At 41.0% G+C, this 15,730-nt stretch overlaps 1 protein-coding gene across 4 annotated transcripts; it reads left to right on the plus strand.

Moving 5' to 3' along the window:
- Nucleotides 1-3,573: 3,573 nt before the first annotated feature.
- Nucleotides 3,574-15,334, plus strand: LOC311057137 (uncharacterized protein). Of its 4 annotated transcripts, none has more exons than XM_084074077.1 (12): nucleotides 3,574-3,821; nucleotides 7,014-7,126; nucleotides 8,091-8,133; nucleotides 8,800-8,843; nucleotides 9,080-9,125; nucleotides 10,576-10,610; nucleotides 10,939-10,983; nucleotides 11,114-11,144; nucleotides 11,612-11,682; nucleotides 13,250-13,306; nucleotides 13,447-13,509; nucleotides 14,887-15,334. In XM_084074077.1, the coding sequence occupies exons 2-12, from the start codon at nucleotides 7,024-7,026 to the stop codon at nucleotides 14,949-14,951; spliced, it is 603 nt and encodes a 200-aa protein (XP_083930203.1). In that variant the 5' UTR covers nucleotides 3,574-3,821; nucleotides 7,014-7,023; the 3' UTR covers nucleotides 14,952-15,334. The 4 variants fall into 4 exon arrangements, with proteins under 4 accessions (XP_083930203.1, XP_083930205.1, XP_083930206.1 ...); XM_084074079.1 differs by having other exon boundaries at nucleotides 13,450-13,509; XM_084074078.1 differs by lacking the exon at nucleotides 3,574-3,821 and adding an exon at nucleotides 5,566-5,676.
- Nucleotides 15,335-15,730: the final 396 nt, after the last annotated feature.

Genomic DNA, 15,730 nt, shown 5'->3' on the forward strand with positions numbered 1-15,730 from the left:
CAGGGGTCTTCAACAGGGGGTCCGGGACCCCTAGGGGGTCCTCAGAGTTACTACAGGGGGTCCGCCAAATCTTTATGTGATATGATTTTTCTTTTTACCATAACCACTCGAAACCTAGCATCCCTTTTCTGAGGAGAACTTTAGCCAAAAATAGCCGATCTACAAGCCCACAACGCCTCGCAGCGCGAGGCGTTGTGGGCTTGTAGATCGGCTATTTTTTGGCAAAGAGGTATAGGTGTAGAGGGAAAAAAGAGCAGACCAAGTCAACAAAAAAAAGTATAATTTACTTGAGCACCTGCCCCTCAAAATGTCTGTGCACGCCACTGAGGAGGGCATTACATTTACGGGGAAAAAAAACATAAAGAGTTGAAATGTGGAGATACAAGGTTTCTGCCCGACAACAGCGATATGCTTTCTCAACAGGAACCTCTTGTAACATCTTGTGCCGTCTAGTCTATGTGAAACACTTATGGCCTGTTGCCTCATGTTCCTTGAAAGGGAAGGAACTTGTTTTTTTGCTTTAGGTCAGAACCAGTAGTGGTGGAAAAAGTATCAATACGGCAAGTACTCTGTTACAAGTAAAAGTCCGGAATTCAAAATTTACTTTCTTAATTTACTACAAAAGTATTGGCATAACATTTTTGGACCACGGTTTTCTTACCTTTTGTATGATGTTATGATATCTTAAGATGATTGGTACAGTAGAAAAAGCTTAAAACGTGCACCAATAGGCCTTGCGTTAGATCACGTATTTGAATAGCTTTTCTTTTTCTTTTTAATGAGATCTGAAGTGACAGAACACTATGCAAAAAAAGAAAAGAGCGGAAGTCTCGCTAGAGGAGATTTCAATCTTGATATTGTACAGTACAAGTGGAACCCATTTGTACAATCCTCTGATTTAAATCAACAAAATTAATCTAAAATTGATCTTGGATGGCCTGTGATCGACAAAGAATCAATTGTTTTTTTTCCCATTCGTACAATATTGGTAACAATGTTACTAACCATTGTGAAGCTGGCATCCCTATTTTGGGCATTTTGGGTATTTTTACAAATGTTGTCATTTTTTGGATTTTAGATGTTTAGCTATTTAGCATTTTGCTATTTGCTAAGTACAGTAGGCGTACAGGGCTCAAGTGGTTAAAGTAGGGGTATTCAATGTTTTTCAGCCCAAGGACCCCCTAGCTGAAAGAGAGATGAAGTAGGGACCCCCGCTACGTACTGTTTAAAATTGTATTTTCATAGATTTTATGTATAGACCAACACCAAATCTCTTTGCCAAAAATTGCCGATCTACAGGCGTTGTGATATTGTAGATCTGCTAAGTTCTCTTCACAATAGGGATAATATAGGGTTCAAGTGGTTAATGTAAAAAAATCCAATCACACAAAGATTTGGCGGCCCCCCTGTAGTAACTCTGAGGACCCCCTAGGGGTCCCGGACCCTCTGTTGAAGACCCCTGCGGGTTAAAGGGAAATGCCACACCGGGTGTCTCTTGCTTTCACGTGCCCCTGTTTCCTGTTTCACAGGAACTCGAGGACTCTCAAACCGAGGGCATCAGATCAAAAAACAATCCTATCAAACAAGGAAATCAATGGGTTTCTGTATGTGTCATCGTTCCTGTATACCACAGTGGTTCTGAAACCTTAGTAGTTGTTTGGCACACACACACAGCGGGCCGATTCTACAAATGTCTTCTAAATCCTAACAGTTTTCTACAAGGGTCTGCAAGCTATGAGCTTGTATATCTGCTATTTTTGAATAGCCAAAGTATGAAATAATGGTTAAAGTGGTTAAAATCTAAAATGACAGATGCTTTCCCGGTCTTAATGGGTTAAAAGCAGGCAGATTGTATGTTAGAGAAGCGTGGTGAGAAGAGTTTGTCGGTGTGGTTACCTAATCTGTTTAGTTTAGTTTGAATCCCAGTTCCTTTTATGCATTATTTGATCATCATCAGTTGTCCATCATCCACTGATATGTTCCATCATTGTGCATCTGTTCCATCATCTGTACTAGTAGATCAGTGGTTTTCAACCTTTTTCGCATCATTGACAAATATTAGCCCAGGGACCCCCATTTGAAAAGATATGCCAGGGACTCAACCATTTAGATTTCTTGGGGGTCCCAATCTACACTGTATCACCAACCATCATCAGTGTTCATTTAACGGGTCCATTTGGTTCCATTTGTACACTCTCAGAGTTACAGACATATAAGGGTCAATTTGGTTGCTAACTATTAATTTGGCTGGGGAACCCCCTCAAGGACCACTGGTGGTCCCTGGACCACTGGTTGAAAACCCCTGTAGTAGATCATCATGTATGAAAGACTTTGAATCTACAACGCTATCAGTCTGGTCCTAATATTTTACCAGTATTCCGACGTCTGAGTGCTTACCCTATAACCAGCAACATAGACAGCTACAGTAAACCCCAAATGAATATGTATTTGGCTGCCGACCCCCATGCAAAATGCATTTGTGCCAAAGGACCCTTGAACAAGATTTGTTGTTAAAATGTTTCAAAAATATTAAAAATTCTTCCGATTTCTTCAAGATTTGTTGAAAATAGCCGAACTACAAGCTCACAACGTGTCACCATGCGACGCGTTGTGTGCTTGTAGATCGGCTATTTTGAACTATTCGACATCAAGCTTGAGAACATCATTCAGGTGAATAGAACAGGGCGGCCGTGTCCATCGAGTTCAATGGAGAAAGTGGTGCCCTGTTCTATTCCATTCCTGAAAGTGGTCCACTGATTTTGATGCTATATTAACTAATTGTGCTGGGGACCACCTGGAATACCCTCAAGGAAAGAAAACACCAGTTAGTGGTGGAAGAAGTACTCAGATCTTTATCTATGTATTACTTAAGAAGAAGTAGCAATACCACAATGTAGAAATACTCTGTTACAAGTAAAACTCACACATTCAAAATGTTACTTGAGCAAAAAAACAAAAGTATTGGCATCAAAATGTAGGCTACTTACAGTATCAAACAGTAAAGTAAAAGTACTCATTTTGCAGAGTGGTCCATACTATTGTATTGTAATCAGTGATGTGTTCATCACTTTAACGTTGCAGCTGGTAAAGGTGGGGCTGCTTTTAATGACTTTATGTGCTGCTGGGAACCTAACCTATAGTAATATAATTTGTCACCTAATGTATGTTTGGTATTAATAACCTTAATCTGCATAGTAACTAGTAACTACAGCTGTCAAATTATTGTAGTGGATTAAAAAGTGCAATATTTGTCTCCGAACTGTACTTGAGTACCTTGCTTGAGTAAATTAACTTACTTTCCATCGACTGTGTGTGTGTGTGTGTGTGTGTGTGTGTGTGTGTGTGTGTGCGTGTGCGTGTGCGTGCGCGTGCGTGTGTGTGTGCGTGTGTGTGTGTGTGTGTTTGTGTGTGTGACACAACATAGCTTGGCATTCGTCATAGGAAGCTCAAAACATGTCACATGAGCTTGTACATTAGATCATCTATTTCAAAACACTTAACATTATTTATTTTGTCACATTTTTTTTTTTTTTTTTACTTTTTCACCTATACAGACATGCCCAAAATAGAGACCCTGCAGGTTGAAATTGGTTAAACACCAAATGGCTGAGAATCAGACTGATGCACCTTGTGTCCGCTATAGCGAGGGTCTCATTTCTCTGAGCCTGGCGAGGGTGGTGCGGATGTGGTGAGGGCTTCAGTTTGAAAGAGGAAGCACATTAACCTCTTCCGTCTGCACGAGAAACCTCTGTACCGTCGCTATTGTCTTGGTCACACTCTGAGAATGGAGACGGCCTGCTGAGAGGAGGGCTTCACTGGAGGTAAAACATGTAAAAATGTCATTCGCTTTGTGTGCTTGCTTTTGGTGGAGAGTTGAAAATGATATATGATAATTGCTTTCTGGGGTGTCTATTGTGGTATCAAAAGCAATATTTGCGTATTTTTTGTGGAATTATTATACATTTTATAATGCTGCTGAACTGTATGTTCCAGCTAAGGAATGAGGTTTGAGTTGGGTGAGGCCCGCAAACACTGAAGAACATTGATTGTTTTTATTGAATTAATAAATGTTTAAAAGTAATTGACATTTCATGCCATTACAAGGCCTTCATCAGAGATGTTGTTTTGCTGAAAGCCAGAGTTTTGCCTTTATTCCTTGGTCTGGTTTTCCACTTTAAAAAGCAACACTGCTGCTGAAGTCAGATTCTGGACAATTAATTAATGTGACAATATCAAGACCCTGAATACTTAGTTGGCTAGGTCCCACAGGGCTCTATGCTTGGTCTGCTGTTTTTTCCCTCTTTACATCAAATCTCGAAATAACCGATCTACAAGCTCGTGTGTTGCGTTGCTACACATTGTGAGCTTGTAGAACCACTATTGTCGCCAAATGTTTTCCCCAGAATAGGGAAGCTAGTCTTGAATTGTTTTTAGGCCTTCGTTTCCATTGTATGTCTCATAGGTCAGTAATTAATCCTCAGATAAGTGTACTTGTGTGTGTATTCATGAGTAAGTGATATACATTCACAGAATATGTGTGTGTGTGTGTGTGTGTGTGTGTGTGTGTGTGTGTGTGTGTGTGTGTGTGTGTGTGTGTGTGTGTGTGTGTGTGTGTGTGTGTGTGTGTGTGTGTGTGTGTGTGTCGGGCGATTGACCTCAAACCTGGCATGTGTGACCCAAATGACCCGGGGGTATATTATTTAACATGTTTTGAAAACTAAAACATTCTCTACACTTTAAAGCATGATTTGGGGGTCAAGGTTCAATAGGTACTATGCTTCACTCAAATCATTGAATTAAATTCAGTTCAATTCAACAACTTTATTAATTCCACTAGGATCAATTAGTTTTGAGCATCTTTTTCAGCGAAAGACGGTAACTTAAAAAATAAAAAAAAAGTGCTCCAATTGGAGCCAATGAGGAATAATGTTAAATCTTAAATATTCTCAAGTAAACAAGATTTAAATATTAGGTAAAATTATTAAAAAAAAGAAAGAAAAAACCTGCAATGTATTTAAACGCTGCAGAGGTTATGAACGATATTGAATGAAGGTTAGTTCAAGCGAGTAAAACACATCAAACTCAGTATCTTCAGTAGCATGACAATGTGTTTTGTTGTTGTTTAAATGGGGCAAAAATATCCAACATTTATTTTTCAGGCCACGGCCCCTCATTCACTTTATCATTCTCCTGTCACCACAGCTGAGAAAATGTATCATCCATGAACTGACTCATCATGGATGATAAACTTATACTAGTAGTTCTCAGAGTGGACCCCCTGGAACCCCTTCATGGACCCCTGGGGATCTGCAGACCCCGAGAGGTCCTTGACAGGGTTCCAGAGGGTCCCCAGCTAAATGTGTTAATATAGCATCAGAAGCAGTTAGTTTAACCACATAAACCCTGTACACATCAGCTATTTTTCAGAAAATCTTGAAAAGAAATTGGAATATTTTTTTTGAAACATTTTAACACCACAAATCTTGTATGGGGGTCCCTGGCATAACATATTTTCAGATGGGTCTCAAAAGTTTGAGAACCACTAACTTATTATAGTGTGATTTCAGTTTGACTTGTTGTGTTTTGGACCAATGTGGTTTGCCACGGAGAGCGTTTACAGGAAAAAACAAGACTGGGTACCTGTGTGAGGTTTCTTCACACACCATTTTAGTGCAGGTACTGACGTCAGCAGTGGTGGAAAAAGTACTCACATTTGTTACTTAAGTAAAAGTATCAATACTGCGATGTGGAGAAATACTCTGTAACAAGTAAAAGTCTGGAATTCAAAATTTACTTGAGTAAAAGTACAAAGGTATTGCCATCAAAATGTATGTTTTGTAATAATAATCAAAATCTACAAAGTAACTAGTAACTAAAGTTGTATAATAATTGTAGTAGTAAAAGTATAATATTTGCCTCTGAGATGTAGTGGAGCAGAAGTAAAAGTACAGAAAATTGGAAATACTCCAGTATAAAAATACCCCAAAAAAAGTACAGTACTTGAGTAAATGTACTTAGTTACTTTACACCACTTGACATCAGTGAAAAACACAGTGTAACATCATAAAGGCTTTCTGTTGTATTTTTTTTTGTCACTTGCATACTTGAAGGGGGTGCAATTAAGTGATAGTTTCTGGTTAAAATAATTACTGCATTGTCTGATAGTAATCATTGCTATAGTGTTTGTTCAGTAATAGGGGTCTCCCCTTCTCTCCAGCTCTTTAGTAAACAGAAAATACATGTTCAGGTCAGGAAACCAGTTACATCCAATCAGGAGATAGCACTCATACAGGAAACAAGTGAAATTGGAAGTGATGAAACAAAAAACTAACAAATGAGCTGATTTTTTTTTGGAACTGGACAAAAACAATTGTGAGGTTCTCCCTTCTGATTGAATAACATTGTTATCCTGTCCTGAAAATGTATTTTCTGTTTACTAAAGAGCTGGAGAGACAGGTAGACCCCCTCCCCTGTTATTGAACAACCACTCTGCAGTGATTTTCAACCTTTTTCACATCAAGGACCCCCAAATTGACACATATTAGCCCAAGGACCCCCATTTGAAAAGATATGCCAAGGACTCAACCATTTTGATTTCTTGGGGAGTCCCGATCTACACTGTATCATCATCATTAGTGTTCATTTTATTGTTCATGTGTTCAAATGGAACCAAATGGACCCTAACGGTTCCATTTCGTTCCATTTGTACACTCTCAGAGTTACAGACACATAAGGGCCAATTTGGTTCCTAACTATTCATTTGGCTGGGGACCCCCTGGAACCCCCTCAAGGACCACTGGTTGAGAACCACTGCTCTTTAGCAATGATGATTACTATCAGAATATAGACTCTAGAGCATTAACAACTTCTTTTGTTTTCTTTTACAAAAACATATCACTTACACTCCCTTCAAACTGATACATATCTTTCTTCCTGCTTTGGTAATGTAATCTCTCTGTAGGCTACTGTAACTGCTGTGTAATGACTCAATTTCCTCTTGTGTGTTGTTGTAGGTATGACAGTATGACAGGCAGCGACAGCGTTGTGGCCGCTGGCCTCACGGTCGCGTCTGTGCTCTCGCTCAGCATGCTCACGTTCCTGTGTCTGCGATGCAAAAAGAAAAGCAGTAAGTTCCAACCAAAAGTTTATTTTAATTTTTTTTTAAACAGTGGTTCTCAAACAAAGTGTGGGGTTCAGGGACCCCCCAGGGATCCTCGAGGAGGGCACAGGGCGTCCCCAGAAAAAATGAGGAACAGTTTAATGTCACTGTTATTTCACTGGCTAAAAAAAGAAACTAAACAAAAAAACAGAAAACAACCAAACTGACATTAAATCATTGGTTCTCAAAGTGGGGTCCGGGGACCCCCAGGGGTCCTTGAGGGAGTTCCAGGGGGTCCCCAGCTAAATGATAGATTAGGCACCAAATGGACCCTTATGGGTCTGTAACTCTGAGAGTGTACAAATGGAACCAAATGGACCCGTTAGGGTCCATTTGGTTCCATTTGTACACTCTCAGAGTTAAATTGACATAGATTTTACAATATAAATTGCGGTCCAAGTGATAGAAATGCTATTAAATGGGGGTCTGTAGCCCTAATGCATGTCAAACTGGGGGTCCTTGAAATTAAAATGGTTGAGAATCACTGCTAGAGCCGTAAAAGATCTTCTCTTATGGGGGTCCCTGGCATATCTTTTGAAATGGGGGTCCGCGGGCTAATAAGTGTCAATTTGGGGGTCCTTGACATGAAAAAGTTTGAGAACCACTGCATTAAATATCACCAATATACATGCTTTTGAATTCCAGATCGATACTATCAGTACCAGGTCCATTATTACACCTCCCTCTCTCTCTCTCTCTCTCTCTCTCTCTCTCTCTCTCTCTCTCTCTCTCTCTCTCTCTCTCTCTCTCTCTCTCTCTCTCTCTCTCTCTCTCTCTCTCTCTCTCTCTCTCTCTCTCTCTCTCTCTTTTTAATTATTTTCCAAACACCATGGTTTAACCTCTGGCGGTTTGTTGAGGTGAAATGTTTTCCGCATGTCTGAATGTGTAACAGTGTCATCTGTCATTATGCTGTACCTCTCCTCTCCCACAGAGATCATACATGAAGAAAACTACCTTTATGACCCGCAGACATTGTGAGTATCTATGAATAAATATTCCTTCAGCCTGACCCAGTGGTGGAAAGTTACTAAGTACAAATACTCAAGTCTTGCATTAAAGGGATAGTTCACACCCAAAATGACCTTTTTTTCTATCGATTGCTCCCCCCATGGAGACTTGAATTCATGGATATTTCTTTGTTTTTGTCACACTCCTAAGCCAATAATTTGATGACCGGCAGCGGTTCCGGTAGGAGACACAAAGAGTCTCCTTTGTGTCTTCTACCGGGACCGCTGCCTACCGGTCCGCTGGTCATCAAATGATTGGCTTAGGAATGCGACAAAAACAAACAAATGAATTCAAGTCTCCATGGGGTGACTAATCGATAGGAAAAAAAATACATTTTTTATCCCTTTAAGTACAATTTAGAGGTACTTTAACCTATCAGAGTTCAGTTAACATACCTATATACTAATTATAAAATGACATGACATGTTTTTTGTTATGATATGAGAAATGTACAGGATATATCTTTTAAATACATTTGCCCCAAATGCCACTTGCCACTTCCGCTTCAATTCCTTCAAACTCATGATCGATAAGAATGTTTTCATTAATTTATGATATCATAAATTATTATTTCATATTACCACAAGATTGTTGTGTATGTTGAACTGACTTACAAAGCACTATGTTGACAGCCAACGCGAGGGGAGCAGGTTCGCTGTGATGCGCTCAAAAACAGGTAAACATACTTAAACAATGATGTCATTATTTATTATACACAATTATACAGGTTATTATTACATAATCATACAATTATTACAGATTATACATGTTGATGTCATCATATTCAATATAAAAATATCTATAGGCAGGTCAGGAAGCTAAATCAATCCGTATTTTCTTCTTTTTTCTCTTGCAAATGAGTGTTTTATCAGTGGTGAAATATGTATTTCTTTTCCTGCTCTATTGCTCCAGTCACCAGACCTAATCAGATTACGAGACAGCTACCTACAGCCCCGGGGTAAGTAAGCTACAATATGATAATACTACCATCACTGCATCCATGAACCTCCTCTTTTGGCCTTCCTCTTCTCCTCTTGCCTGGCAGCTCCATCTTCAGCATCCTTCTCCCAATGTACCCCTCATCCCTCCTCTGCACATGTCCAAGCCATCTGAACCTCGCCTCTCTTGCTGTATCCCCAAACCTTCTAACATGGGCTGATCCTGTAACATAGTCATATCTGATCCCGTCTATCAGGGACGTGCACAGATAGACTCTAGGTGGTGCTAGAGCACCTGCCCTTTGCCCTCTTGACCAGAAGTGCCCTTTTGAAAAAAAGAAAAAAGAAACGTTTTTTTTTTTTTCAGTTTACAGCAGGGGTCTTCAACAGGCGGTCGGGGACCCCTAGGGGGTCCTCAGAGTTACTACAGGGGGTCCGCCAAATCTTTATGTGATTATGATTTTTCTTTTTACCATAACCACTTGAAACCTAGCATCCCTTTTCTGAGGAGAAAAAATAGCAGAAAAAATAGCAGATCTACAAGCCCACAACGCCTCGCAGCGCGAGGCGTTGTGGGCTTGTAGATCGGCTATTTTTGGCAAAGAGGTATAGGTGTAGAGGGAAAAAAGAGCAGACCAAGTAAACAAAAAAAAGTATTATTTACTTGAGCACCTGCCCCTCAAAATGTCTGTGCACGCCACTGCTGTCTATCCTGTCACTCTAATACGAATCATTAGCAGCAGCTACAGAAATCTAGCGTTGTTTCATCATTTTCCCTCACCTTCTCTCTCCACACAATTCCTGGGGGAAACACATTATTTCCATCAGCCAGTTCCTTGTTCTTTATAACCCGAGCATTTATATTTTCCTTTACATTTCCCTCTCATCGGACGTACGTTTATGACATCAACGAGCGTGGTGCACAACACATCAACAGTGTGTCAGCGACTGGGGGCGCTCGGGTGGCGCAGTGGTAAAAGTGCCTGCCCACCACCACGGAGGTTGTGGGTTCGAAATCCACAGTGGTGCTGCATCCGGCTTTGTCGGGCGTCGTCTATACGAACACAATTGGCCCGTGTTCGGGGGAGGGAAGCCGGGGAGGGTGATATGTGTCATTGCATGTACTCCTTCGGGCTGGGGCGGCACCTGTCAGCAGGGAGTGTTTGGCGGGAGGAGTAGGACGAAAGCTTTATGTCCTTCCAGTGGGGGCTCCTCACTGGCAGGTGAGTCAGTAGGATACAGCAGCAGTGATCGCACGCACAGATGTGTGTGGGGAGGAATTAATTGGCATAACGACTAAATTGGGGAGAAAAAGGGATAAACATGCATGTGTTCAATAGTCTTTGTGGTGGGAATTTTCAAGATGCACTGTAAGCTAGAATTTGCTCTTTTTAGATAAGGATTAACAGACCTTTTTTTTAATTTCCGCATGGTAAACTCTGAATTTAAACAAGCACAACAATTTTGCAGGGAAGCTCCAGTGGAACCTGCGCAGATCTCACCAGGTAAGCCAGTTATGTCTAATGTATATGCTACTTTATGCTCCAAAAATAATGGACCCTCAAGCTCACGAATGCGACGCGATGTGAGCTTCTGGATCAGCTATTTTTGACAAGTGGCATCGTCGTACAACAGAGGATAAATGAGGCTTTAGTTTGCCATACATGTTCAGTCGCACACAAAACATGCCACTCAGCTCATTATGACAGCCCAGTTAATTAAGATAATGACATGTTTTGATATAAATCACCATCGATTACAGTCGTAACGATGTATTTACATCATATGCCATTTACATGTAATTTAAGTAAATCATCTTCATGTTGATTATAGTCACAAATAACGAGGAGCAGCCTAATTATGAGAATGTCTCGCGTGGTAAGTACGACTGAGAACATTATTCACCTCTATAGTTATTACGATACAGTATATGCATGTTGTACAGGGAAAAGTACCCATGGTCTAATATTATTCTCTGGCTTTTTTTTCTGATTTCTGTGTCATTTAGCTCAGAGAGGAAGTATGGAAGCGATGTATGTGTAAGTATAACACATCTTGTGGTAGCTACATACTGTAGTACATCCTCACTAAAAGAAATATCACCAACAATATATGTTGAGATGCCTGCTAGTGATTAAACAACATATTCTCACCCTCAAGTCATACAGCTGTTATGTATAGTGACAAGTTGGGGAAAAATCTGGCCACGTGTCACCCATTTGATGCAGAGGGACTGCCCTGTCACGCTTCTCACTCCCAACTCGTAATCGGTTGATGCGTCTGCTAAAAGCTAAAAACGTCTGATGCAAAAGTCTGGTTGTGTCAAACGGGCGCCACGTGGTCAAATCCTGTCCCAACTCGGGTGTGGGAATGCGAACCACATTTAACCTGGCATGGTTTAAGTGGTTAAAAGAATATGATTTGTTTTGTGCATAATCAACAGGCAAACAGTCTGATATTTAAAACCAGAAACATAATGTTTGGCACATCTCTGTTGTTTTTGCAGAAATCCACTTCCAGAATCAGATGTATATCAAAATGTTGATGTGATTACAGAGACGGCGAACTCACAAAACGGTATGTCTTACTTACTGTCTTACTACACCCATTTATTAACATCTGGTCAACTAACAATAATAATAGATCATAGAAGCACAAATAGGTCCATTGGTATGAGGAGTTGGAATGCATATTTACCTTACATTATGTTAGAACATTCATCATACAATAACGTATAGGATTGCAGTGGTTAAATGTACCATAGTGAAGTTAAAGGCCAACTTTCAGTGGACAATAGAGATTTCATTTCTCCCTCATGCCCTATTCAGAATTTGGTATTCAATGCTTTTACCTGGGTAGTCTCTCATAGTCATAGGATGGGAGATCTCGGCCATAGCTGAGTGGTTAGTGAGCCCGCCTGGGAAGCCAGAGGCCCTGGTTGTATTAAGTTTGATTCCAGGCCAGGCCATGTGATAGTGTGTGTCCCTGAGCAAGACTCTTAACCCCTAATTGCTCCCAGAGTGCCGTAGAATGGCTGCTCACTGCTCCTAGTAGTTATAGGATGGGTAAATGCAGAGGACAAACAATCAGTGCATGGGGACTATTCTAATTCTAATTCTCTAATCTCTTCCAATTGTCTGAGGGAAATCCAAAATTCAATGCTGGCGCTTGAACAGTGGAGAAAAACAGCGCTAACACACTACGCCCACTGCTTTGAAAACCAATGCTGATACCGTCCCAATATGAACGACTGTGCCCCCTAAAGACTTTGCAATGGTCCTGCAATACAGTTAGTTTTTAATTCTCTGAATTGGTTCCACCCAGTTTTAGCCCATACATTGAATTTAGATGTCCCCAGACATATTGGTAGTAGGTACAGTAGGTGTAGATCTCTGATAGGCTGGCTATGCAAGACGAATATTTGGGCTACAGTGGAATATCGGATTGTGTGCATGTGTGTATTTTCACGTGTGTGTATTGTTATGTGGGTGGGTGGTGATATATGTTGTAGTGGAGAATAATGCAAATTGAAACTAACGTGCAGCAATGAAGGGGAAACTGAGGGGGAGTCAAGTCACAACATGTCCTTTAAAATAGCATTTGTGGTTCAAATAAATGTCTCAGTGAAAAGATAAGTCAGGTTCAACAGCAGGCAGCATTCGCAGAACTTTGTTGTTCTGTCTTACTATATTAAAAGGGTAGGGACATTGACGGACGGACGGACGGACGTACGGACGGACGGACGGACAGACAGACAGACAGACACACAGACACACACACACACACACACACACACACACACACACACACACACACACACACACACACACACACACACACACACACACACACACACACACACACACACACACACACACACACACACACACAGACAGACAGACAACATATTGATTGGGTGGGTACAGACAGACAGACAGACAGACAGACAGACAGACTGTATATTGATTGGGTAGGGACACAGACAGACAGACAGACAGACAGACAGACAGACAGACAGACAGACAGACAGACAGACAGACAGACAGACAGACAGTTCCATGACAAATGACAGGACCACATTCTGTAATAAGCTTGGTTAACTAATTTAGCTCTTCTCTGTGATTTTCTTTCTTTGTTCTTTTAGAAGAAGATAATCAGTATGATTATGAGAACATTTTTCCATCTTTACCAATCAGTGAAGGTAAATGTTTTCATCTAAATAATTTTGGGGGGTAAATTATTTCAATCACCTTCATTAGAAACAGAACTAGACCATCTGTATCTGAGTGAAAATCGTCTTATAAATAAATGATTGACTCAAGCTGTTGTGCCATCAAACAGAAGATGGCGACGACTACGAGAACTCAGACTTCTTGGAGCAAGTGGCAAATCAGCAGAAAGAAGGTAAGTGTCATGAATAGATAAAACATTGAATTCTTGGGGAGAACATTAGGCAAAAACAGCATATCTACAAGCTCATTATGGTGCAAAGTACAGTAGCACACTATACACACAACCGATTCTGAACAGACTCAACAGAACTGTTGATGCCTGATGTATTCAACAACATACCTTGAAATCAGACTGTTTAGTTCTTATAGACTGGAGCAGACGATGAGAGACTGCTCATGCTTGAACTCTGCGTTGTGTGGGTTTAGTGTGTGTGTGTGTGTGTGTGTGTGTGTGTGTGTGTGTGTGTGTGTGTGTGTGTGTGTGTGTGTGTGTGTGTGTGTGTGTGTGTGTGTGTGTGTGTGTGAGTGTGTGTGTCACACACACACACACACACACACACACACACACACACACACACACACACACACACATACACACACACACACACGCTGGGGGTGGGTTGGCTGCAGGGCTGGGATTGAAAAGTGAGTGTGAACATTAATGTGAAAGAACAAAATCTAGTGTGTCTTCATGAGCTGTCTTCCTTTGAACTTGTGTTGCCGTAAAACCACAACTAAAACTTCTTGTTGGCGCCTCTGCTTTTGAAAACGGAAGTCACTGCATGCACCCTTAGGCCAGAATTTCCACTTGTACACAATCTCAAAATCTAATGGGCGGCTTGCCCTGAAACATGAGAGCCTTCCACCTTGGGCCAAAATTTGCACGTGCACAAATTGGCAGATAACCACGACATTTGCTGTAGTGTGCACACATCCACGGTCCCTAGAGGAAGGTTTTGGAGACCTCATGACCTGTTTACTAGCACTACCCTCAGGTCAAACTTTATATTTTTATCCTGCCTAATAGCAGCAAGGCTCTATAGGCATGGCAATGCCAATTGTCCGGCCGGTTGGTCATTTGGTCGCTTGCCAAGGTGCTGGGCTCTCATTGGTGTCACTTAGACCCCCTCCCCTTTTCACATTGGCCAGTGATAGATATTTCAGAACTTTTGGACCTCATATTATGTAACAAAAGCACATAGGCAGCCACTGACCAGAGGGGAAGTGTTTATAACTTTCAACCTGGTGTCCCTGTTTTGGGCACTAGCCAATGTTTAAAAATTAGCACATAGGCAGGAGGTTGAGCACTTCTCCCCCAAAACAATTAGCTTGGACTTTGACTTGTAGTGGAGCAAAATTTGGGGGCATAGACCAGGGGTATCTAAGTACTTTGACTCAAGAAGTACTGGGGTTGAGTACTTTGTCCAACACTTGATATTGGCGAGAGTGTTTAGGGGCGTGGGAGAGATATTGGTGAGAGAGTTTAGGGGAGTGGGAGAGACACACGTCTTAATTTAAAGATCTGCACTTTTTCCCCCCGTTTCTCCAGAGGAAGATTATCCAGATTATGAGAATGCAGAGACACAACCTGATATGGACACACACAATACCTGAGGACACACATGGGAGTTTACTGTTCTTTGACAATGTTGATTCAATATTCAGTTGCTCTATTGAAACTGAGAGTTGATGTCTTTTTTCTGCACCTTCTATGTGCTCTAGTTTCTTTCTACAGCAGTGGCTATATAAGGTTTATCTACAGAGTTTCGCTGTAACAGGAACAAACAGAGGACAATCTACCTTAGAGGTATTTTTTGTTACCTGTGATGTTGTGATACGCTGCCATCTATTGTTAGAGAAATACATTACTGCAGTTGTTTTGTAAAAAGCCTTGGCCTATATGGTGAGAATTGGCCTGTATTTTTGAATGATCAGAGCAGAGTAGCAGTTTTTAAAGAGCAAATGTGAAACGCATTAAAATGATAATCGTTATGAAATTGAAATGAGTATTATTTGTACCTACTCATAAACCGACTGATGCCAGCAAAGAATGGTACAGAGAAAGAAATGTGTCATGTTGAGCATTCAATAACGATTGAAAACATTAAATGAGACTAATGTCTCTTTTGGACTACGAATGGTTTCCTAGAACCCGCAAAGTTCTGTGATAAATACTGTAAGGGCAATGGCTCCCAACTGGGGGTCGGGAATTTATTTTGGGGGGGTCCCCAGATGATTAGCTTATTGGGCAACATTGTTTTCGCAGTGCAAGGTGTTGTGAGCTTATACAGTAGATCAACTATTTTCACAATATTTATCTGATGAACCGAGTCACTAACTAAATGTAATGCCTACAATTCCGAGTGCTTGTCAGGGTGGGGGTCTTGTCAGGG

Source organism: Gymnoscopelus microlampas, assembly GCF_963454915.1.
Source record: "Gymnoscopelus microlampas genome assembly, chromosome: 12".
Classification (NCBI taxonomy): domain Eukaryota; kingdom Metazoa; phylum Chordata; class Actinopteri; order Myctophiformes; family Myctophidae; genus Gymnoscopelus; species Gymnoscopelus microlampas.

Coding starts and splice junctions, on each gene's coding strand:
- LOC311057137 (XM_084074077.1), top strand. CDS start 7,024: ATGACAGGCAGCGACAGCGTTGTGGCCGCTGGCCTCACGGTCGCGTCT. Junction 8,134..8,799: donor CTTTATGACCCGCAGACATT/GTGAGTATCTAT, acceptor CTATGTTGACAG/CCAACGCGAGGGGAGCAGGT. Junction 10,984..11,113: donor TTATGAGAATGTCTCGCGTG/GTAAGTACGACT, acceptor TGTGTCATTTAG/CTCAGAGAGGAAGTATGGAA.